Genomic DNA, 26037 nt, shown 5'->3' with positions numbered 1-26037 from the left:
ACTTTATGAAATTTTCCCAAACTATAATGCCATACTAAAATATTTAAAGTGCAACATTTTTAAATATGATTCATATGAATTTAAATACAATCTTTAATTGCGTCTACTCGTCTGCGTTTTAGCTCGCATTGATTTATTAAAGGGCCTATAACGCGCAAAACACTTTTTTTTCTTCAAGATTATTAACACTGCATTTGTTACAAAAGTTACGTAATTTTATTGACATAAGTAATTGTAATACACTTACATACATTTAAAATGTAACTCATTACTTTACTGCGTTACCAGGAAAAGTAATTAGATAATATAAAACGCTTTACCCCCAAATCTGTTCCACGCAATCCTTCAGCAACCACCTTTACAGTGTGCTTTTATGAGAATAAAAAAAAAACCGTAACATTTAAAACAGTACCAAAATAAAAAAGTGTTTAGGAAGTCTTAGTAAAAGGTTTTTGAAAGCTTAGTCCACGCTCCTAACCAGCAGGTGTCGGTGATGCACCTTGAAGTTGCATGCCAACCGCCATTAAAACCAACAAAGAAAAAGAACAAGAAGAAAAGAAGAGACGCGCTCCGAACTACTGCTTTAAAAGTAAAGATTTGAGACAAAAGCATTTTAGATCATTCACGAGTGAAAACAGTGAATGAAAGCATTCAAAGCAACAGTAATAACAGAAACCTGTAAAGATAGAGTTTACTGAATAGTACAGAGAGAACACGAGTGATCCAGAACCCTTCAGACTCAAGCATGAAGAAACTGAAGAAGAAGAAAGAGGTTGCTGTTTATTCTTAATTCTCGTTATCAATGTTGTAAAACATAAAAAGCATTACAAATTTGGTTTGTGGTACTCTTTCTGTTTATATAACATTACAATCACTTTCAGTTAAACTGTAACATTCACATTCGGTGAATCTACTCTCACAGCAAATCGCACTTTCAGCAATTCAGTAATAAATGCTGCGATATTCCCATTAGTTTACAGGAGAATCAAATCATCAGAAAGAGGTGAAACTTGCAAAGAGTGAGTTTATTAAAGAGGACAGAGAGAAGATGGGAGATCCAAAGCACACTGAACATACTCAAGAACAAACAGGTTGGTGATTATTATTGATTCTTCATTAATGAGGCTGATGGTTGGTTATAAAGCTTCAAGCACATTTAGATTTTGTTTGATGTGACATGAACAATTGCTTACCCCTGCAAACAAATGTATTAGTTCTCCCTATAGAAACATGGGATTTGTGCCTATAATGTTTTAACCCTTATGCGTTGTTCACTAGGGGGTCAAGTTGAGTCTTATTTTGGCCACAACTTTCTCTGTGTTTGAGCAAATGGAATGATTTTTGGTGACAAATCTTATTTTGACACATATTTTGGGAAATGAAAATGGTCAAACACTGTGGGCAAATTCACTATCCTTTTGGTTTATTTTGTGGATTAAAACATCCACTAAATTAAACTGCTGTAAAAATGTATCAGATAAATATTTTTTTCAATTTTTTTTAGCAGAAATCTATTAATCAACCCCAGTCCTGATCAAAACTACCAAATGTTAAAAAGAAATCCAATATTTTAACTCTTTAATTACCAAGTTCATTAATGATGTCACTGATTTGAGAAAAAAAAAAAAAAAACACAAAATGACATTTTCAATAAAAAAGTGATTGTGGACTGGATATTTTTTTTTACCTTTTATCACAGTATTGGGCATGTCAAAGATTTGTAACAACATTGGCTTTGATGCATTGTTAGTTTTTGTGCAAAATTAGAATTCAATATTTTCTCCCTCAAGCCATGACACCATAAAATCATGCATTGTTTGTGGATTTCCATTTTTGCAAGAGGTAAAAAAAAATATTTTTACAGTTGATCACTAGGTGGGACCATCAACCCTTTAGATAGGCCTGTGCTACAAAAGGCTTAGTTTCTGGCTTGTATATGGAGTAATATGGAGTATAACAGCAAATTTTAGTGTTTGTGTGTGTGAAAGATTCTTGATTGTTGGTGGTTTTACCTGTTGGGAAAAGGTAACATTTGTTCTTTTTACAGTTGATCACTAGGTGGGATCATTAACCCTTTAGATAGGCCTGTGCTACAAAAGGCTTAGTTTCTGGCTTGTATATGGAATTATATGGAGTATAACCAGGGTCGGCGCGTGCCTATAGGCGAACTAGGCTCAGCCAGGGCGGCAAGAGAGAGAGAGAGGGGGAGAGGGAGAGAGAAAGAGAGAGAATTATTAATTTATTTGTTTGTTTCACATTAGGTTACAATTATCGCACTTCAACAGAATTTTTTAGTAGCTATAGGCTAAATAAAAAAACTTTACATTTCGAATAAAAATTCCCGCCCGGCAGCGCCCTTAGTAGGTCAATAGCTGACTGCTTTGGGCAGATGCCTGGTTGCTGCATCTAAACCACTGGATGCGCTTAAATTCATCTGTGAAAAAGGGATGGAAAACTAATTTCCAAATGTTTTTGTAGCATTGAGAGTGTTTCTCACTCTCCCCGTCACTGTGAGATCTGGAGAACGCAGTTTCTCAAAGCTTAAACTGATAAAAATTATCTCAGAAGTACAAGTTAAACTCGAGGACGCAATCAAAGCATTTGCTGCAGCGAAAGCCCGACGTGCACGCTTCCGAAATTAGGTGTGTGAATGTGTGTATCAGCCAAGAAAAAATCGAAACCTCCAGTTTTGTGAGCTAAAAAGTTGTGTGAATATGTTACATTTTATTCTGTACACTATCTATTAGCCTATAAAACAGAAATTATATGCAGCTGTTGCATTGTGTAGCCTACCTTTTTCACCTTTTTGCAGAATGAAAAAAAACCCTCTGAAAACATGCTTGCACGTTTTTATTTTAGTATAATTTCATAGATAAAAAAAATAATAAAATTGTTTACATGCATCTTAAGGATCCCTGATTGTGAATGTGAGGTGGGAGCGGCACGATCGCGCTCCGCCTAGAGCGGCATTTGAGCTTGCGCCGGCCCTGAGTATAACAGCATATTATATTGTGTGTGTGTGGTTGTGTGTGTGTGAGAGAGAGAGAAAGAGAGGGTGTGAGAGAGACCTTTGTGCACTTACCTTAATGTATCTGAAAAAATCCAAATATGCACCTCAGCTCTTAGTACTACATAGAGTAAACAATAACAAAGTAAGTGTATTTATGCACCTGCTGCCTTTTGATGGTGAGGAGCAGAGATGGCTTATGTGTGAAGTGCTGGTCTTTTCTTGATGGTAAAGTGACACTTTTAGATTTTTCTGTAAAAAAATCTACTTTGCATCAGATATAAGAACATAATTTATTATGAAACAAAATGCAATACCAACTTCAAATAAACTGCAGCTCGCTGGAGGGTTCAAGCTGCATAATCATCTCTAAAACTTTGGTATAAGTCAAGCCCTTTCTCGTGTTGCTTGCTGCTCTTCTCACCATCAAATGACCAGCAGGATGGCATGCAAGTGTTTAAATCCACATACTTTGCTTTTGTTTAGTCTATACTTATCACCACCATTAAAAGGCAGCAGGTGCATAAATACACTTTTGTTTACTCCATGTTGTTCTGAGAGCTGAGGTGTACATTTAGATTTTCCTCAAATACATCAAGGTAAGGTCAAAGGTCTCTCTCTCACACACACACACAATATGATATGCTGTTATACTCCATGTAGCTTAATATACAAGTCAGAAACTAAGCTTTTTTCTTCCCAAAAGGGAAAACCACCAACCATAAAGAATGCATTGTTTTATGGTGTCATGGCTTTGCAATCAAAAGAATTCTTTGTAATGGGGGAAAAATTGTAAATCTAATGCTGCACAAAAACTAAAAATGCATCAAAGCCAATGTTGTTACAAATCTTTGACATGCCTTAGACTGTAATAAAAAGTAAAAAATAAGTTTTTTTTCTCTAATCAGTGAAATTCATGAACTTGGCAATTAAAGAGATAAAATCTTGGATTTTTAAAATTTGGTAGTTTTGATCAGGACTGAGGTTGATTAATAGATTCATGGAAAAAAAGTACGTTTTTATATACATTTTTAGATACATTTTTACAACAGTTCAATTGAGTGGATGTTTTCATCCAGAACATAACGAAAGGGTAGTGAATCTGGGGCCCGTTTCACTAATGAGGTTCAACCAACTCTGAGTTTAAACTTGAACTCTGAGTTGACTTATATATATATATGCATTTTTCTTATTTTACAAATGATATGCCAAGAGATTAAGAAAAATACGGCAGTGGCTGTTTTCACTAAGTTTATTTAACATACTTTCTTTGCGATAGATCCTGTTTACAGTAGGCTAAGTGCAAGTAGCTCTAGATGCTATTTACAGAAAAAATGTACAGTGAAAATCGTGATGTATTCTATTCACCATGTAAAAGTAGCAGTTCTTTGCAACAGGCCAAGTGTAAATAATAATTAGATGCTAGTTATACTTTATACTGGCAGATACATTTGCACCTCACTATTGTTATACATTAACAGGATGCAATAATAACAGATTGTAAATGATTACATTTGTCATTATTAAACACTCGTTAGGCACTTAACTTCCACTTTTAGAACATTTTGTTCATTTTTATTGAAAATAAATTCTAATGTCAGCAAAAGCCAGACTCTAATACAATCAATCAAGCTAGTTTTCTCTGCCCAAAACATTAGTGCCTACAAGAAGAAGAAAAGAAGAAGAAAGAAGAAAAAACTATTAGTAAGAAGAGCATTTTTCCAGCGGTAATCAATGAAGTTTTTAAAAAGGGGGAGGAGACCGAAAGAAACTCTGGGTTTATCGAAGAAAACCTGCTCCTGACCAGGTTAGGTTCACAGTGTAAGTTACCATGGTAACTGACTCTGAGTATAAGTTACCTCTCTTTCAGAAACTCAGGCTTGATTTATCTTGCTTTCTCGGGTTTGACAAACCTCCCATTCTGAAACCGAAAACCTAAAGTTTCCCTCATTTCAGGGTTAACATACTCAGAGTTTTCTCTTAACCTAATTTGTGAAACAGGCCCCTGAACAATGAACAATGGTTAAGAAAGTAGTTTTAAGTTTATAAAAAATACATCAGGATTATCTACACTCTGCATCGCAACTATCTACTTCACATCAGGTTTGACAATTTTTTTATTTCTTTTTTATTTATTTCAGAGCTGATTGAAGAGAACCAAAAGAGTGAAGAATCAAGTGAAGTTGAAGAGAAAAATCATGCCAAAACTAGAAAAAAACTTTTGAGTTGCCCTCAGACCAAACAGAAAGATTTAAAGAAAAGAGACAAGAAATCTTTCACCTGCACTCAGTGTGGAAAGAGTCTCAGAAACAAATATGGTCTTGATGTTCATATGAGAGTTCACACTGGAGAAAAACTGTACAAGTGTTCACACTGTGACAAGAGATTCAGTCAGTCAAGAGACATGAAAATACACGAGAGGATCCACACTGGAGAGAAACCGTTCCCTTGTAATCAATGTGGTAAAATGTTTGTTTGTGCTTTAGCCCTAAAGAAGCATCAGAAACTTCATAAAAAGGAGAAACCACATTCATGTGAATTGTGTGGAAACAGTTTTTCATCACTGAGCTATTTTAAAAAACATCAGAAAATGCATGCTGATGTTAAAGAGTACATGTGCTTTGAGTGTAAAAAGACTTTTACAACAGCAAACTGTTTAAAACGGCATGAGAGGATCCACACTGGAGGAAAACCTTACAAGTGTTCACACTGTGACAAGAGATTCAGTTTTTTATCAATTCTGAAAACGCATGAGAGGATTCACACTGGTAAGAAACGGTACAAGTGTTCACACTGTGACATGAGATTAAATCATTCAGGAGACCTGAAAACACACGAAAGAATCCACACTGGCGAAAGACCGTACACATGTGATCAGTGCGGGAAGGGTTTCACAAAAAAAGGGAGCCTTTCCAGACATATGAGAGTTCATACTGGAGAGAAACCATTTGCTTGTGATAAATGCGGGAAGAGTTTTACACGATCATCAAGCCTTAATGTACACATGAACATCCACACTGGAGAGAAACTGTTTGCTTGTGATCAATGCGGCAAAACATTTTTGAGAGCTCCTGACCTGAAGAAACACTTGAAAGTTCATTCAAAGGAAAAGCCACATTCATGTCAATTGTGTGAAAAGAGTTTTTCACGTTTACAATATTTAAAAGTACATCAGAAAACGCATACTGGTGTGAGAGAGTACATGTGCTTTGAGTGTGAAAAGACTTTTACTTCGGCATACAGTTTAAAACTGCACGAGACGATTCACACTGGAGAGAAACCTTATAAGTGTTCACACTGTGACGAGATTCAGTTGGCCAGGAGACCTGAAAATACACGAGAGGATTCACACTAGAGAGAAACCTTATAAGTGTTCACACTGTGACAAAAGATTCACTCATGCAGGAAGTCTGAAAATACACAAGAGGATTCACACTGGAGAGAAACCTTATAAGTGTTCACACTGTGACAAGAGATTCAGTCGGTCAGGAGACCTGAAAACACATGAGAGGATTCACACTGGAGAGAAACCTTATAAGTGTTCACACTGTGACAAGAGATTCAGGGTGTTAGGAAACCTGAAAATACACGAGAGCAGACATCCCAAGTCTCCCGGAAGTTCCGGGAGTCTCCCGCATATTGAAGGCGGCTCCCTGAGACCCGCAAATTAGTTAAAATCTCCCGGAATCTAGACCGAGCAAGCAAAAGTGCGCATGCGAAACAGATACTGTGTTTCAAACCGTGTAGCGCGCGCACGGCAGAGAGGGAGAGGGAGCGAGAGACCTTGCGTGTGTGTGCTAATGTGCGTGTGTGCGAAGCGCATGTCAGACAGAGAGCATCCTGATTGGCCGGTTTCTGCAAATCAACCAATCAATTGTCAGTGTGGGCGGGCTTTTATCTCTTTTCCCGAACAAAATTAATCAGTTATGTCTCTCTAGAAACAGGAGCACCATGACAGAGGGAAAGTGCCAAAAAAAAAAAAAGTACAAGACACATTTTACGGCAGACTACACGAAAGTGTACCCCTGTCTTATATATGTAAAACATAATGACAGTCTTGCTCAAGCATTGCCCATGGCAGGTTAAATGATTGCAAAAGGCATGTTGAGGTGAGTTGACAAGTTTAATTTCATCTGCATATTATTCAGGCTAGTTGCCAAGGCTACATGAAAACAACAAACTCTTTAGACCTGTTTAAAGTTGCAATGGAAAATAAATAAAAGCAGTTTACATAAATTGTATAAGCAGTTTATATAAATAGTAAAAGTAATCTACATATTTAAACATAATTAACAAATAATTACATAGGCCTATAGCTTATAGAAATAATATTTTATGCCATATCTTTTAGGGACCACAACATGCTAGGGAGGCTAAGCGCAGGGAAGTTCTCCCATTCACATAGGCAAAGTCTCACTGAGAAGGTGACTACAGCTGAGATGTATTTCCTTCCTTTTTGGGGGGGGTCTTCGGGATACCTCCCTGAAATGACTTTTTGCAGGTTGGGATCTCTTCGACAGGATCCACACTGGAGAGAAACCGTATCACTGCACTGAATGAGGGGATTTCATTTCACTGATTCATCTAATCTACACAGTGAAATCATTGTGAAATCATTACAGTGACTAGATCATCTTCAGATCCAGCACTTTCAGATCTGATGTTGATGAGAAAGCTGTCCTAACCAAACATGAGAAGTTATGTATATATAAAGAAATATATAAAGTTTCACAGCGAATAAAGTGAAGTGACATTCAGCCAAGTATGGTGACCCATACTCAGAATTTGTGCTCTGCATTTAATCAGAATCAGAATCAGAATGAGCTTTATTGCCAGGTATGTTTACACATACGAGGAATTTGTTTTCGTGACAGAACCCATCCAAAGTGCACACACACAGAGTAGTGAACACACACACACTGTGAATACACACCCGGAGCAGTGGGCAGCCATTTAAAAAGTTTATCCTTATATTCAAAACCTGCAGATTCAACTGTGAGGTTTAATCAACAGGATGGAATTCCTCCCACAGAACAATGTCAAAAAGTTGTATTATTATTGTGTATAATTTTCTTCACGATATACATTATATCATTTTGCTTTCTTGCGAGGTTCATATTATGTTCAAATGTCTTAAAATGCATATGCATCATTTGTAGTTTCCTGTCTCTTTCAGGAAAGTAAAAGTTTTTTTTACAAACTGTTTTTGTTCACGAAGCTGAAGAGGTGCTAATTAAGTGCAACAGATTTATTTTATTTATTTATTTTTATTTTTCACTGATGTTTTTTTAAGTGACTAGTTATTCTTCCACATGTTGTTTTCAGAAAACACAAATCGAAGAAATACTGTCATTTAGCTTTGCAACTGATCATTATTTGCTTCTCTTGTAAGAAGTAATGAGTATCTGAACCTCGTATTAAACAAACCCTGGGGCTAAAATCTCAAGTGTCTTGAGGACTTTATGGCCACTGTGTGCATGTGTCTGTTAAGTCCACATGACAGTAGTAATACATTATTATAAGTTTACACCACATTGATCTATAACAGAACTGGATTGGTCATGATATCACAGAAGTTAAGCCGCCACACCACCATATTGCTTTTTATTACACTGAACAAAATTATGAACACAACACTTTTGTTTTTGCCCCAATTTTTCATGAGACTAACTCAAAGATCTTTTTTCTATGTACACAAAAGGCCTATTTCTCTCAAATATTGTTCACAAATCTGTCTAAATCTGTGTTCGTGAGCACTTCTCCTTTGCCGAGATAATCCATCCACCTCACAGGTGTGGCATATCAAGATGCTGATTAGACAGCATGATTATTGCACATGTGCCTTAGGCTGGCCATAATAAAAATCCACTCTAAATCTGAATAAAGTTTTATGCGGTTGTGGCAGAAGACCAAGGGTTTTAGAGATTGAACACCTAGCGATTATAGCACCCTGGAGTTTAACCAGGGACTATACAAATTTGCTCTTAAGGCAACACAGGTTCATTCACAGTGAGTAAGCAGGAGACGTGTATATATAAAAGAAAATATAAATTTATTAAAAATAAGCACAGAGGAGACGAGCAAATTCTAAACAGTTAAGTAGTTATACAATATAAAGAAATCCAAGAATAGTGATCTGAATAGCCTCAGACGTCTGAATTCAGAGTGCAGGAAGCATGATAGCAGGGAATAAAATCCACAAAAAGGCAAGTCACCGTTCCCTTACACTTGTGCATAAACACACTCACGCCTACACACACCAGAATCATCACAGCTCCAGTTATAAAACTACAGTCACCCCATAACATTAAACAATCAATTAATGCACATCAATCTCGAAATAAAAACAGTACAGTTTCTTTCAAAAGAAAGAGAGAAAAAAAAGAAAATGGTAATAATGATCACTTATTAATTCACAAAATAAAGCACAGCTCAAGATAAATAGAAGAAAAAGAACAGTGCAATTTTTACAAAACAATATAGAAGAAACAACCAATGAAAAGAAACACATGATGACAAATCTTCAATATCTAATTACACACTATTACTATTGTTAGCCTTGTTTTGGGAGATATAAAGTACTTTTGTACCTATTTACCACAAAAATCCTCAACTACACCATTAGCTTGCATGTGAAATATAACATTTTTGCAAAAAAAAAAAAAAAAAAAAGAGTATCTAAATTTGATTTAAGTTGTTTCTGGGAATTGATCTAGGTGTTTGATGTTGAATTATGCTATCTGCTGGTTCGAGACAAAAACTTGTAGAAATCATCTTTTTGAAAGAATAGTGTAATGAGCATAAAAACCCAGTAGAGGCCCATAGAGACCCATTCATTTTTCTGGAAGCGGCCAACTACTCACAACTTTTCTGAAATATATTTTAAATATGTATATATTGAAACATTATAAAATACATTAAAAATAAAAAAATTTCTCAAAGGTTAGAATATGTTTTGTTGTTTGCGGTATTTTGAAGTGCCCACTTTTGCAATAATAAAAACAGCCTTCTTTCAACTCAGAAACACTGCTAAGCTTCGGTACAATTTATATATATATATATATATATATATATATATATATATATATATATATATATATATATATATATGTATGTATACTTAAGCATGTGGACATCGAACTATATAAACTCTTAACTCTTTTTTCTGAAATGGCGATATAATTGCAACTCACATAATTAGAAACACATTGTATTCTCCTGTTTAAGCTTAGGTTTACAAATGATAGCATTATTTTTTACTTTGCACAAGGAAATAAATCATTTTAATTAGTTTGGTGTTACTGGAATAGCCTCCATAACTCTTCAGAATCAACAAAAATCACCAAAACTGAACTAAGATAGTTAAGGTTGGCTTGTCATGGTCAATTTAGAAGAAATCTTTACATTTCTCCTATATTGACCAAAACAAGCTAACCTGCATAATATTCATGTCAGGAGGAACGACTCTCATTATCTGCGGAAGTTCTGTATTAAATTTTAGTTATTTTCTTTACCCCATTCACAAGCAGTGCCTTGTCAAAAGTTTGCATATATGCGCATATTATTTAGCCTAGTCAACACCTGTATATTCAATGGGGAGATTGTGATGAAGATTTAGAAACAACTTTTACTGTAGGTTTTTTACATGCCTCCAATAAAGTAGGCTACAGTAGATTATGCTACTTAGTTAAACTTTATCTAGTTTATTTAATTGGTTAGTGCTAACGAATCAAACTTGACACAGGATAACTACCCTTACGAAAAATAACCATGGTTTTATTATAGTAAAACTGTAGTAACCCATGGTTTCTTGGTGTGTTGACTACCATTTGTATAACCACAGATTTACTACAAATACCATGGTTAAACTATGGTTAATTTAGCAAAACCATAGTTAATTTGTGGTTACCATGGTTTAACTATAGTAACCATGGTTTTTTGTTTTATTTGTAGTAAAACCATGGTTAATTTTCATAAGGGTATATTTGTTTTCAGTCCATTAGCCGTAAAGTCAAGTCCAGGTAGTTTGTTTGTTCAGCACCATATAACCTCACCAACACAAGCTGAGAAAAACACGAAAGTGCGGATGAGTGCGCGATCTGAGATTTGATAAATATAGTTCTTTGACAGGGAAGTGCGCAAACTGGAACATATTTAGGACTATAATATAATAATAATAATAATCAATGAACGAGCTCGGGGAAAAGCGCACTTCCTCCTCTCTCCTCGAGGAAGAAAAGGGGCAGGTGCAGACACCATTGGGCTTTCGAAACTGCGCCTCGATCGCGACACGCCTTTAGGACACATATATATATTTTTATATACTGGCTACAATTATACTGGTTCTTCTTTAATCCACATTCACAAGTCTTTATCCTATCTCTTTTAACGTCTCTCCGTTGAAGATTGTTTTTCAAAACTGTCTTTTGAGTTTAGGATCTTGTCTAGTGCGAGCTACTGAAGGACGACAGCGATTCAGCCGGACAGAAACATTAAAATCTCATCGATCATCGTAAATACATTCAGTTTCTTCACAGCTCTACAACAGCATGTGGAACATGTTGATCTTTGTGTTTTTATTAGTCATTCACGGTAAGTTTTGGACCTCGATTTCGTTTCATTTTCATGTTTAAGTTAGTCATGTTTAGGCACGTTTGTATAATTTCTCTAGTCAATGACTATTTATGACAGAAGAAGTAACACATCTAATAGAGATAAACTTACAGAGTATTTTTGTCTTCAATAGTCGAGATGCGATTGAAACTACACGAAAGACCACATACCAGTTGCATAAACTATATGTTAAGACTGTATGAAGAACTAGTTTTACAAGCTTGCAGTCATCAAGGGAAAGTCCATCTAAATTTTCCAACTCAACTCAAACCAATCTACAACTTCATGTAACTAACATGAAAAAATATTACCAAATTGTAGTCTGGGCAGTTAATGCAACCGTCAACAATTGGTATAAGTTAATGTTTTGTGGTTGTTTTCATTTATGTATTCAATTCTGTATACTACAAGATGAAAACTCTGACAATGCATTGAGACACAATATTTATTTTCAAGTTTCAATCTTTGAAAACAATTTAAGGATAAAATAAAAATTTTGTTGTCCAAGTTGTTATGAACCTAGGTTGTTTTGTTTTGTTTGTGTGTGTGTGTGATGGTTAACATAAAAGAAATCATGCAACTTTGATTTCATATACTATGAAATACTGAACCAAATGACAGCATTTCCATTTTTAAATACTTTTATCTTGTTAAGTTGCTTAGCTATGTTGTGTATGGTCTTTATTTTCTCAGTTTTTCCCTTCACAATCTGAAGAGTAATTCCTAATCAGTTTGTCTTTTCAGCAGCTACACAGTGATTTCAGCTGAATGTGTTTGCTGAAGTTAGTGTGTAGTCATTAAAGCGGTTGTGTTTGTTTTCCAGGTGTGTCTGCTACAGAGACGGATGATGAATCGGAGTCAGTGACTGTGATGGAGGGAGATTCAGTCACCCTACACACTAACCTTTCTGAACTACTGAACGATGATACAATACTGTGGATGTTCGGACCTAAAGACTATCTCATATCTCAAATAAAGAGAAAGCATGACTTGACCACATTTTTTGTCACCAATGATGCTGGAATCGGTGGCAGATTGCAGGTGGATCAAAAGACAGGATCTCTCACCATCACAAACACCAGAATCAGACACTCGGGACAGTATAAACTCACCATCTCTAGAGAAAAGACTACGACGAAGACATTTGATGTGACTATCATGGGTGAGTATCTCAAGTCTTTCACTGTAACTTCAGCTGCTCTTCCACCATTGGGCCAAACTTTTTCCATTGCTTATGCATTCTATTCCGAGATCCAATTGTACTTTTATATTTCACAATTCTGACTCTTTTTGGCACAATCGCAGGTTTATATTTCACAATTCAGACTCTTTTTGGCACAATTTTAAGTTTATATTTCACAATTCGGAATTTGTCTTAACAATTACGTGTTTGGATCTCATAATTCTGACATTTTTCACACAATTTCAAGATTAAATCTCACAATATCACAGTTTTGTTTTTCTCTCATTGGAGAATTTATATTTTGCAATCCTAAATCCTAAGTTAATATCTCATACCTGACTAAGTTTCTTTCAGTTGTGAGTTAATATGGCACAATTCTGACTTTTCTCGCAATTGCAAGTTTTTATCTTGCAGTTCTATTTTTTTATCCCATTGTTATCTCTCAATAATGGCTTTATAACATGCAATTACAAATTTATATTTTACAATTTTGAGAACAAGTCAGAACTGTAAAATAAAAAGATTCAATTACATTTTTATTAATATTTAATTCAGTGGCGTAGTTGAACTTTGATAAACAGTGTTCTTGGCCAGCTACACTGAAGCTGTGAGTCAGACAACAGACAAAAAAAAGAGACCAATCCGAAATGTTTACATAGTGTATAGTGGTTATAGTTATTCAGGTTTCATGATTTCAGGTCACACGTTTGCAGTTATTGAGTGAGGGTTTCCAGATTTTGCACCATTTTGGTTTTCATGATGGGAAGTGTTGTGTAAAACATTTTGTTAATGTTTTGCAGGTGTGGTTGGTGAGATGGATGGAGTGAAATCAGTGTCAGTATCAGTGACAGAAGGAGATCCTATCACTCTACGTATCGATGCTGAAACACACAAAGATGCTCTGATGCTGTGGAGGTTTGGAGATAAAGGAATCCTCCTCGCTAAAATCGATAGTGAAACAGGTGAAACCTCATTGAACAATGCTGACGAGAGATTCAGAGATCAACTGCAGCTGAATCAGAACGGATCTCTGACTATCAAGAAGAGCAGAAGTGAACACGCTGGACTCTATGAGCTCCAGATCAGAGGCCGTGAGGGCTCACAGCGATTCCTTCTTTCGGTCAATGGTGAGGAACTGAAAGAGCTAGACTAGGCATACAGTATTACTAGTCCTCTAAGATTATTACATTGACTGTCTCTCTTTATCGCTGTCCCAGATCCAGGTCTTTCTTCCGGTGCTATAGCAGGAATCATTTTTGGTGTTTTAGTTCCTGTTTTGCTGCTTGTGGCTGCAGCTTTGGTCGTGAATCACTATCGCCACAGGATCTCTACATTAAAAAAGCAAGTGGGTAAGTATTATATTCTCTAAATAGGATTTTAATCTCCTCCAAACTGTGTTTTAATTATTTTGAGTCACGCATTTATCCATTTATTTTAGAGTCCAGTCCTCTGAAACTGTAGTTTGGCAAGCTACTTGCCTTCTACTCCTGCATTAATAAATAAATTAGCCGATTGCTGATCGATAAAGGTCATCAAATACAGGATTTTAAATTATTTGAATGACCTGAATGACTTTCCTGACAGGGACTTTGACCCTCATGAACACATTTCTGTTCTGTGTTTCTAGGTGAAGCTGTGCCAGCTGAAGAGAAAGAAGAGACTGTGAAGGAGGGAGATTCTCTAACTCTACGCACTGGCCTCACTGAAATAAATGCTAATGAAACGATAGAGTGGTGCTATGAAGAAGACAACAATCGCATTGCTGAAATCACTGGAGGGAGCAGAAGGACATCTACATTTGCGGGTGCTGATGGGAGATTCTGGAGCAAACTGACGCTGGATGAAAGAACTGGAGATCTCACCATCAGTAACATCAGAACCATTCACTCTGGACTCTATAAACTAAACATCAGCGGGAGCACTATGAAAACCAAACACAAGAGATTCATTCTTTCTGTCAAAGGTAAGTATATCACATCTCTTCCAGTGTGCTACTGAGCCCAGGATCTGAAGCACATTCACACACACACACACACATTCTCAGAGTGCTCAAATATTACATTTCCTTTAGATCGCTTGCAAGTATAGGACCACGTATTCCCAATGTCATGAGAATAAAGCCTATACAATTAGAAGATTAAAGCTGCAATACTGCATGAATAAATATGCATATTTTAAGGAGAAATAATTCAGAAAGTGAGAAAAAGCATGATCAGGAATCATAGATAGTCAGAGATTCAGGCTGACTTGTCAATATCGATTACTTAATTTTAATTTATCTTAAGGCTACATCTACTTTAATCGATTTAAGTCTGCAGTTAAAACTACATTTTATGACGCAGCTGTAGTAACCAAAGTAGCTTATTTCATTAAGAGAAAATAAGTGGTTTTAATCTAATTAAAATGGTTGTTTGTATTTGACTATTACTTATGTTATCTAAATAATACAGCTGGTCCAAGAGGATTACCTGTATAGTTTACAGTATTACGGTTCAAAAGTCTCAAGAAATGTATGAGATATTGAAAATGCAAACAGAATTAATTCAGTGGCTTGTTTTCCTGTATTCCTCTGTTTCTGCGCTGCTGTGACGTGAAGTGGAGTCGATGTCAGTGAAGGAGGGAGCGTCTGCTCTTCTCCAGACTTCTGCTGCGGTTCAGAAGGATGATCTCATAGTGTGGACGTCTGGAGCTCAAAACCGTCTCGTTGTTAAACGGGATTCAGGAAAGGTGACATATGGTAAGCAATTCAGAGACCGACTGAATCTGAACCCGAAGACTGGATCGCTGACCATCACGAACATCAGATTCACAGACTCTGGACATTTTAAACTGCAAATCATCAACAGCGAACAGACCACATTCAAAAGATTCGATGTGACTGTCACTGGTGAGTAACAAACAAAGAAACAAAGCTAAAATGTAAGTCTTTATTCACTGATTATCTTCTGAAGTCAACAAAAAAGATGACCTGCTTCTTTCACTTGTTTTAATTTCTCTGATTGTCTTTCAGACGCCACAGCTGAAGGAGTGAATGAACAGATGACTGTAGTAACGGCGCTGTTACAGTATCAATTCTAGGTGGCCACCCCAGATCTGCTAGTTGGTCAAGTTCGTCAGCACAAGAAAGGAGAAATGCTGTCAATCAATGATGACAGCTGATCAACTGATTAAGGGCCAGTTTTACATTTTTTACTAACACAGTAACGGTCGTACGGAGACAGAGAGCTGATTTCTGCTCAGCGGACGTTTGGCCATGCAGGTCAGGTGACCCGTGAGATGAGCGCGCGCTGCACCTACTGCTGCTGGTCCGTGAAACACAGGAGGACGGTCACACAGAGTAGCAACGACAAAAGTGCTGGAATCAGTCGATTGAGATGTATGGTAAATCAATGTTTAGTTAGTTCTCTCTGAATGTGTAGGAAAAATGTATCTAGCACTAAGTAGCAGCTTAAAGTCGAACTACACTGCACTGGCTAGTTTAGTAGCCTGCAAACTAAGTTAAAGGGGGGGTGAAATACTCGTTTTCACTCAATATCCTGTTAATCTTGAGTACCTATAGAGTAGTACTGCATCCTTCATAACTCCAAAAAGTCTTTAGTTTTATTAAATTCATAAGAGAAAGATAGTCTTTACCGATTTTTCAAACTGGGCTTTGTTTGTAAAACAAGCATTTTAGAAATGCAGGGAACAAACACAAACACTTGCACAACTCCGTTGATGCTCTGTAAAAATAAACTCCATACTGGTCCCTTAATGCTGTTTCTCTTTTGGTAATCTGTGCAGGGTTGTCTTGCCCTGGCAACCAAAAACACACTCCTTTTGTGACATTTCACGACGCTCTCGCTCTGATCAGTGAAGTCTGTTATGCTCTCAGTGCTGTGCTATATGGGAGCGTGCTCTCTTCCGGCAGAAGTGCGTCAGGACCCATATAAGGAAATTCCGCTCCATCTAACGTCACACAGAGCCATACTCGAAAAAAACTTTCCGAAACTTGTGACAAACCGGAAGGAGTATTTTTGGAACAGAAATACTCCTTCAAACGTACAACTTAATTTTTGAAACTTTGTCCATGTTTAGCATGGGAATCCAACTCTTTAACAGTGTAAAAAACTCAGTATGCATGACATAGCATTTCACCCCCCCTTTAAGCATTGAAGGTTAGATTACCGCCGGTGCAGCAGCAGTTAAATATTTCTGCTCTTTTTTTTAAGACATGGATAAATACCTTGAGTTTTCCTCATGTAGGTTTGATCTATATGAACTATATTTCGCTGTATCAGTAAGAAGGTAAACAGATTAATCATAGAATATTAGTTCAAATGTATTGTTGCTCTATATTGAAACGTCAGCATTTGGACATCAGCATAGACAGATTACACTAATTTGCAATGGAAAAATTAAACTGCAAAAACTCGGACATAAGACAAAAACAAAGGAACAACTGCAAGATGAAGAAAAATAATAACGGAACATTAACTGGAGTGTAAGAATCATTTTACTATGTTGCAGTGTAGCAAGAGATTTGTCCCTTTTTGCTTTCCTTACATCCAGGTGTGTTTGGTGTATTTGCATGCGGCACAATTTAGGCTACTTTGGGGCAATGTTTGATAAACTATTTGGTTGGGTTTATTACACAGACCTTGCAACCCGAGGGGAAATAATAATTCCAGAGGGGAACAGAATCAACTGCTGCGCCATGAAATATGAAAAGCTATTTTCTGGACTGAAGACTTAGGGTGTTTTTTTGCAGATGTGTGTGTTCAGTAGAGCTAATGTTATATTTTTGGCCAACCAGTGTGTGAAATATAGTGTGACAGCCTAGATTTAAGTAACTATAACACAAGAACAAGCTTTGACTTATTTATCTGCTCTGTGATTAAAGGGCTGTTTAAAGTCTTTTAGTCTTGAAGATGTCTACATCTAAGTCATGAAATCACAGAAAAGGCGATTAAAGCTGCAAACTGTGCGTGTATAAGCAGCAAACCACGTATCTCAAATAGATGTTCAAATGAAATATAACCTATTCTGTAATTCTGTAATCACAATATCAGACGTAAGTTGATTTGTATTTTTTTATTAGTAATTTAATTTTATAGTACAGTGCACTTATACTATAAAATATGCGAAAATTAAACCATTTAAATGCATAAACAAATTCTACTGTTATGTTGATTTCTGGCCTTTTTCACATTTTTTTTTTTTTTTATCATTGCACGCCTCATCCATGATTAATGTTGGAGAACAAGCATTTACAAGTTTTGAGAAGCTGAATGAGCAATAAAGTTAAAGTGAGCCCCTTTTTTAAAATACCTGGAGGTGAGGAATAATACAAAAATTAATTGTGTTTAAGGCACTAAAATAGCCCATTATGCCTACATTATAGTCAAACACATTTTTTATATAAAACAATGAAGATTTCTGTGCCACCCCAGACTGGTTGCTGGCCCTTACTTGGCCACCCCTATAAAAACATCCTGGCTTCGCCACTGCGCTGTTAAACGGAGAAGTTACTGATGGAGGCAACGAGTATCAGGCAACCAGTCCAGTTTGACGAGATAAGACACGCCCACCACTGTGACATCATCCACAATTATGCCGAACAACATTTCTGCTGTCAGTGAAAAATATGAAGAACACTGACAAAAAGTTACATGAGCACATGACAAGCAACAGGTTATACAAGATGTGATATCTGACACGGAAACAAGCAGAGAGTGTTGAGTCCCAAACTAAACCATTCTCTGTCCACACTGAAGACACTTTGATGACACTGTGAACTGATCTGTGGTGCTACAACTATCACATCAATACTGGAAAAGATGTACCTACATTGTTTACTACATCTGAACCAATTCCAGAGAGTCAAGATGATACAAGAACAGGCAAACACTTTTCACTTAAAACACTACTGTGTTTACCTTGTTTATCTCTGCAAACTTTGAGTACACTACTAGTTTACCTCTATGTTTGTAGCTTGTACTGCAATTATAAAGGTACACTGAGAGTTTACTAATTAAAGACTTTTTACACTTTGAAGTATAGTCTCAGTAATCTACTAGATTAGTAGTTTTATACTGCAAGTACTTATAAGTTCTTTAAGTGAACTTTACATCATACTTTAAGTATACTATTATGTCCCTATTTAGGTTTTTATTTGTATATATTTTGTTATATGAATATCTGAACATACAAAAAATCCATAGAAAGAACAGAATATCTGTTTGTAAACAAAAACATTGTATTCATCCATTGTTTTTTTTAAACACTTTAATGTGGGTAAGTTTCATAAAAAATAAAGAAATAAATAAGCTGAAAAAAGACTGAATTAAGAATGATAATCAAAACGTAGATGGAGTCGATCAACTCCCCAAAGCTTGACTGTAATTATTACCTCTTCATCGGTCGACATTTTATTCCAAAATGTTACAGTTTTGATGCTGTTTCATGTCAGATGATTGTGTTAGATTACATGTGTTAGTTTATTCTTCTTAACTTGTGTTTTTTGGAAATTCTGTACAGAATATGTGTACTAGCGCCCTCTACTGTATAATAATAAAAACATGGATTCTAGGAGTATAGCTCAAATATATTTAGACTTTTGTAAGTATAAGTCAAGAATACTTAAAGGTACAGGTTGTAGGACCTGCCACTAGAGGGTGCACTACCAAAACAATAACAATCGCGTGGTTTGATGACGCTATGAAGGAGCGTGGAATGATGGTATGTGTTGTCTTCTACCCAACTGCTGACGACCATCAATCAGACGGAAAGATAAATCATGGATTTAACGCAAGTTCAACGATTTGCGCAAGTAGATTACATACAAAGTCAATGCAAAGACGCGATTAGACTATGGATCATACCCGTCCTCACGCAGGTATAGAGATGCGATGCCCCGCATTTGGCATGTATGCCCCATAATACTAATCTTGTTGATCGTTATAAAAGCATACGTTTTCTGTAAATATACGAATCAAAACAACTCACCTGTCGAGTAATACACAAGCGAGATCGGCATCTCTTTTAGTTGAAGTTTATCGCGAAGCTACTTCTGCATTTGTCCACGACGCTGTTGTCATGTGGTTTCTACGTCAGTAAAGGCGGTAACAAAGGGTAACTGACGTCATTGACAGGTGACTGCACTGCCCCGCGTCACTGTTTAGAACGGGAATTTTCTCATGATTTACAAGTACTTGAAGTCATGGCCTAACGGTTAGCGACTCGGACTCGCAATCGAAAGGTTCTGAGTTCGAGTCTTGGGCCGGCAGGAATTGTAGGTGGGGGGAGTGCATGTACAGTTCTCTCTCCACCTTCAATACCACGACTTAGGTGCCCTTGAGCAAGTCATCAAACCCCCAACTGCTCCCTGGGCGCCGCAGCATAAATGGCTGCCCACTGCTCCGGGTGTGTGTTCACAGTGTGTGTGTGTGTACACTTCGGATGAGTTAAATGCAGAGCACAAATTCTGAGTATGGGTCACCATACTTGGCTGAATGTCACGTCACTTTCTTTTTTTCTTTGAAAACATTAGAGATATTGTTAGTAATCAGCTGGAAAAAAATATATAACCCTAGTGGTTTTTGGATATTTTACTGCAAATATCTTACAAATTGTACCTTTAAATGTCATTTTAAGTATATTTCTGTAAAGCACATAAAGCCTCTTTCTGAGAAGCACATAAAAAGTAAACTAAAAGCATACTTTCCTATTTTTAGTTTAAAAGAAGCATAGGGATATCAATATTTATTTACTCATTTTTTCTGTTAGTTGAGCTTGTGTTGTAAGCTATGATGCATTTAGTCATGTAGAGATCAGAGAAAGTCTCCATTCCAAGATTTTGTTGTCATATGATGTTGACTGATGACTGATGATGATGATGCCGCTTCTATAATAATAACACTTCAGTTAAATTTGTGCTGGTCAGACACTAGAAATGGTTATTAAGGAAACTCTGCTCATCTTCACTTTGTCTCCTGCTCTCTCCTGCCTCTCTTTTGATTTATTCCAAAGAATCCAAATTGTTTTCCAAATTGGTGCAGTAGTCCTTAGTCTCCTGAAGAAAATGAATGAAATTTGGCTTGGATCCTGACCATTTCTTCTCATGTACAGTATGTGAAATTTTCCCAAATAAATAAAAAGAAAATAAGTTATGTTAGCGTCACTGTAATAATATATCCACATAGCCTATCAACTTGAATATAGTATTTGTTTCCCGATTTATATTTCTAAATACAGTGGTACATATTAAGCTTTTATGAGTAGTTGTATCACCCTATTTATTAGTACAGTACAACTTTCTACCTCAAAATAAATAAAAAAAATCCCTTCCTAAAGCAAGTCATTACTCACAATCCTGCAGCCTTCAGTAAGGAATTACCAGTATTAAAACAGACAAGTAAAAGGTGTTTTTTCTGCCTTATTCTTTGCCCCCATCCCCCCTTTCTCTCTCTCTCTCTCTCTCTCTCTCTCTCTCTCTCAACAATTGAGTGCTGAACTGTGCGATTCACACTCCAGAGCATTGGGTGGCAGAATGGCGCGTTTTTTATTTCTATTTTCAAACGATCCGAACAAGAGAAGAAGAAGAGCTGCGCTCCTAGCTGTTGTTTTAAAAGATTTTCTAAGTTTTCAAAGCATCCCGAGATCATTCACGAATGAAAACATGCATTCGAAGCAGCAGGAAGATCAGAAACCTGTAAAGATAGAGTTTACTGAAGAGTGCAGAGAGAACACGAGTGATCCAGAACCTTTCAGAGTGAAGCATGAAGAAACTGAAGAGTGCAGAGAGAACACGAGTGATCCAGAACCCTTCAGAGTGAAGCATGAAGAAACTGAAGAAGAAAGAGGTTCCTGTTTATTCTTAATTCTTCATGATGCTCTAAAACAATAAGGTTATTAGAACAGAAATTGAAATAATTGCATCAGATTTTATGGTTGTAGTCAGTCAGCATTAAGAAGTCTATTACACTAATGTAAATGTAAAGATAAATTATTATAGAAATTGGCTTAAGAAAAAAATAAAGATGCTCACTGATAATAAAACCTCTAGTATCAGAAGTACTAGTAAATAATATAAATAATGGCACAGAGCCACATATGGTTGGATCCGAGTAGTGGGTTGCTAAGAGTCTGTGTTTATGATGTGTAATAGTTAAAGCAATTGTTCACAAAACAATACATTCTGACATTATTGTAGGCATTGCACACAGAGGACAAAAACGTTCAGCCTCGGCTCTTAATCGTCATTTATGTTAAAATTTGCAAAGCATACCAAATTGAACAAAACAATATAAATGCAAAAATTACCAAAAATTAAAATTATAAAAACCGATATAGATTTTTTGACAGGCAATGCCGATATCTTGGAAAACAGGGGGCCGATAGCCGATATAAAAGCCGAAACTAATTATGCTTAAGAAATACGAAATCATTTGACAATGGATTAAAAATAAACATACTTGTACTTTAGATGACAAAGTTTTTTTCAAAAATAAATAAATATTTAATAAAAATATAATTAAAAGGAAGGAACCAACAGGGCACTCAGTATTCTGGGAAGTTAGTGTGCATTGTGAATCATATTTGTCAAATAAAGCCTGGCGGCACACAGAGAAAATGACATGAATATGACGGTGGGCAAATGCATAAAGCGCAGCATAATTTGGAACCACGAGTTTATATTCATGTCAGACAGAACTGTTAACAACCTCAGTCAAACAAGAGAGTGTGTGTGGGCTCAGGTCCTGCCTTTCTCAGCACCGTCAAAATAAAAGTCCCACCTAAAACACACCGGCCAAGCAGAAAAACGTATCAGCCGATGCCGATATTTGAAAATGCCAGATATTGGCTGATATATCGGTCTACCACTATTCATGTATACAACGTATCCATAGCAAAATCCATATTGTGAGACAGATTTTAAAAACACACAAGGTTCCCAGATAAAACTAATCCTGTGCGAATAGGGCTTTAGTTTGTCTACTTCTCAACAGACTGTGTTTTTGTAACTCGTGTGTGTTTAACATAAACTTGTGTGTGAAAAAAATACTAGTTTAGTACTCAAACGACTCAAGCACTTTCTGATCATGTGTGTACGTTCTGCTGATTCGTCAGGGTTCAGTCTTTTCAAATTTATTTTTTTGTAAGCAAATAAAATTCTTTTTTTTTTTTAGAGGTGATCAAAGAAAAGGAGGAGAATGAAGAATTGACCTGTCCTCAGTGTGAAAAGAGTTTGACATGCAAATATAGTCTTGATGTTCACATGAGACTTCATACCGGAGAGCAACCATTTAAGTATTCACTTTGTGACCAGAGATTCAGTCTTTCTGGACATCTGAAAATACACGAGAGGATCCACACTGGAGACAAACCGTTCACTTGTGATCAATGCGGGAAGAGTTTTAGAGAATCAACAAACCTTAACGATCACATAAACGACCACACAGAAGAGAAACCGCATGCATGTGATCAATGCGGCAAAATATTTAAGTGGGTTTCAGTCCTGAAGAAGCACCTGAATGTTCATACAAAGGAGAAGCAACATTCATGCCATTTGTGTGGAAAGAGTTTTTCATGTCTAAATACTTTGAAAGTGCATGAGAAAATGCATACTGGTGTGGAAGAGTACATGTGCTTTGAGTGTGAAAAGACTTTTACTACAGCAAACAATTTGAAAATGCATGAGAGGATTCACACTGGAGAGAAACCGTACACTTGTGATCAGTGTGGGAGGAGTTTCACACAATCATCAAGCCTTAAGGTACACATGAACATCCACATGGGAGAGAAACCGCACACATGTGAACAGTGCGGAAAGCCTTTCAGACAAAAAGGAAACCTTAAGACACATATGAGAGTTCATACAGGAGAGAAACTGGTCATTTGTGAGCAGTGCGGGAAGAGTTTTGCAAACTCAGCTAGACTTAAGGATCACATGAGAGTCCACACCGGAGAGAAACCTTATACATGTGATCAGTGCGGCAAAACATTTATGTGGGCTTCAGTTCTGAAGAATCACCTGAGAGTTCATACACAGGAGAAACCACATTCATGTCATTTGTGTAGAAAGAGTTTTTCATGTCTAAATACTTTGAAAGTGCATGAGAAAATGCATACTGGTGTGGAAGAGTACATGTGCTTTGAGTGTGAAAAGACTTTTACTACAGCAAACAATTTGAAAATGCATGAGAGGATTCACACTGGAGAGAAACCTTACACTTGTGATCAGTGTGGGAGGAGTTTCACACAATCATCAAGCCTTAAGGTACACATGAACATCCACACTGGAGAAAAACCGCACACATGTGATCAGTGCGGAAAGCCTTTCAGACAAAAAGGAAACCTTAAGACACATATGAGAGTTCATACAGGAGAGAAACTGGACTTTTGTGATCAGTGCGGAAAGAGTTTTGCAAACTCAGCTAGACTTAAGGATCACATGAGAGTCCACACCGGAGAGAAACCTTATACATGTGATCAGTGTGGCAAAACATTTATGTGGGCTTCAGTTCTGAAGAATCACCTGAGAGTTCATACACAGGAGAAACCACATTCATGTCATTTGTGTGAAAAGAGTTTTTCACAGCTCCAAAATTTAAAAGTACATCAGAAACTTCACACTGGTGTGAGAGAGTACATGTGCTTTGAGTGTGAAAAGACTTTTACTACAGCGACCAGTTTAAAACTGCATGAGAGGATTCACACTGGAGAGAAACCTTACAAGTGTTCACACTGTGAAAAGAGATTCAGTCGGTTAGGAGACCTGAAATCACATGAGATGATTCACACTGGAGAGAAACCTTACAAGTGTTCACACTGTGACCAGAGATTCAGTATTTCAAGAGACCTGAAAAGACACGAGAGAATTCACACTGGAGAGAAACCTTATCACTGCACTGAATGTGGGAAGCGTTTCAATCAATCATCCTCTCTACACAAACATACAAAAAACATTCACAGTAAGTAGATCATCTTCAAGCGAAAGGACAAAGAATCATTATCCCAATGGATACATTTAATCTTTTTCAAAACCAGCAGATTCAACTGTGAGATTCAGATTAACTCAAATATAGTGAAGTCAAGGAACCGTGAATTTTTTTTTATTATTATTGTGCTTTCTCATGAATTTCATATTATGCTTAATTGTCTTATCATGAACATGTGTCACTTGAAGTTTTTTTACTCTTACATAAAGGGAAAGTAGAAGCTTTTTACGAACCGTTCTTCCGCTTGATATGTGTTTAGGAAACGGAGATGCAAAATATACTGTCATGTAGCATTCTAATTGATCCACATTTGCTTCTTTTGGATGAATATTTGTACCCTGGTATTAAACAAGCCCTAATAAATTACAAAAGACTGTATCGATCAGCTCTAATGTTAACTTTTCTGCTTTTGGTGCTGGGTAAATTAACCCTTCAACTGGTGAGTTTAAAATATTCTAGCGGTCCCCCCAGAGCGCTTTTTTGTTTTTCCTTTTAATTAAAAAAATTTATAAACTTGCTCAACATAACATCAACCATCTGATATTCTGATTCGCAAGTTTTATGTGAAACATGTGTTTTGTCATTTAAAAACCATTCTAAATGATCTTGATCTCAATCTGTAACGTGAGATGGGTGCTGCAATGTTTGTTCACGCTGCAGTTCAGAGTCTTGTCAGTTGGGTTTAATGCACGTTAAATTCATAAATTTCTCCTGAAATACAAGTAACTTTATAGTCACTTACACTATGTGTATCTGATATTAATAAAACACTTTGCAAATTATACTTAAATGTCTTGTCATTGCTGCTTCCATAAACATCTGTATTTTACAAACTCTAAATGTATTGTTTTACTATTACTTATGTGTATTTGAATGTCTGAAACCTAAAATAAACATTATGTGATTAAGAACAATGCATAGTTGTCATATGACAAGTGCAGCGGCGACTCAAGGTCAGCCAAACCACGAAAATGCTCGAATGTAAAATAAAAATTACAATAAAAATCCCTTATGTTGGACTGTACCACTCAGCAGATTAAGAAAATACACCTACAATTTATTATTAAAGCTGCATCATGTGGTTTGAACAACTCTCTTTAATGATTGCACTTAAAACTACAGTAAAACTATGGGTATGTTGTGTGTGGGTGATCTAATGTTCCTATGATATTTCATAAAAAATTTTTTTGAACCAATGCTTCTGCAAATACAAAGTTTATTTAAAGATATAAGCAAAAAAGGCTTTCAATTCA

At 36.4% G+C, this 26037-nt stretch overlaps 2 protein-coding genes and 1 pseudogene across 3 annotated transcripts; all 3 read left to right on the top strand.

Annotated features, from left to right (window-relative positions):
• The first annotated feature begins 531 nt into the window (after positions 1-531).
• Positions 532-6847, top strand: LOC113096985 (zinc finger protein 271-like; annotated as a pseudogene).
• LOC113096982 (zinc finger protein 658B-like) lies at positions 713-25695 on the top strand. Of its 2 annotated transcripts, none has more exons than XM_026262207.1 (2): positions 713-772; positions 22973-25695. In XM_026262207.1, the coding sequence occupies exon 2, from the start codon at positions 23062-23064 to the stop codon at positions 24763-24765; it is 1704 nt and encodes a 567-aa protein (XP_026117992.1). In that variant the 5' UTR covers positions 713-772; positions 22973-23061; the 3' UTR covers positions 24766-25695. The 2 variants fall into 2 exon arrangements, with proteins under 2 accessions (XP_026117992.1, XP_026117991.1); XM_026262206.1 differs by lacking the exon at positions 713-772 and adding an exon at positions 21335-21646.
• LOC113096987 (uncharacterized) lies at positions 11188-16306 on the top strand. The gene is made up of 7 exons (XM_026262211.1): positions 11188-11599; positions 12444-12782; positions 13604-13930; positions 14021-14152; positions 14431-14766; positions 15400-15690; positions 15814-16306. The coding sequence occupies exons 1-7, from the start codon at positions 11557-11559 to the stop codon at positions 15879-15881; spliced, it is 1536 nt and encodes a 511-aa protein (XP_026117996.1). The 5' UTR covers positions 11188-11556; the 3' UTR covers positions 15882-16306.
• Positions 25696-26037: the final 342 nt, after the last annotated feature.

This window comes from Carassius auratus, unplaced genomic scaffold (genome assembly GCF_003368295.1).
Source record: "Carassius auratus strain Wakin unplaced genomic scaffold, ASM336829v1 scaf_tig00216060, whole genome shotgun sequence".
Lineage (NCBI taxonomy): Eukaryota > Metazoa > Chordata > Actinopteri > Cypriniformes > Cyprinidae > Carassius > Carassius auratus.
The sequence above is the reverse complement of the archived record's forward strand: the minus strand, read 5'-3'. Positions and strand labels throughout refer to the sequence as shown.

What these genes read in the sequence shown, in the direction of transcription:
- LOC113096987 (XM_026262211.1), top strand. Translation starts at nt 11,557, where the DNA reads ATGTGGAACATGTTGATCTTTGTGTTTTTATTAGTCATTCACG. An exon ending in GTTTTTATTAGTCATTCACG is followed by an intron (nt 11,600 to 12,443) that starts GTAAGTTTTGGA and finishes TTTGTTTTCCAG; the next exon opens with GTGTGTCTGCTACAGAGACG. An exon ending in TACATTAAAAAAGCAAGTGG is followed by an intron (nt 14,153 to 14,430) that starts GTAAGTATTATA and finishes CTGTGTTTCTAG; the next exon opens with GTGAAGCTGTGCCAGCTGAA.
- LOC113096982 (XM_026262206.1), top strand. Translation starts at nt 21,463, where the DNA reads ATGCATTCGAAGCAGCAGGAAGATCAGAAACCTGTAAAGATAGAGTTT. An exon ending in AGAAACTGAAGAAGAAAGAG is followed by an intron (nt 21,647 to 22,972) that starts GTTCCTGTTTAT and finishes TTTTTTTTTTAG; the next exon opens with AGGTGATCAAAGAAAAGGAG.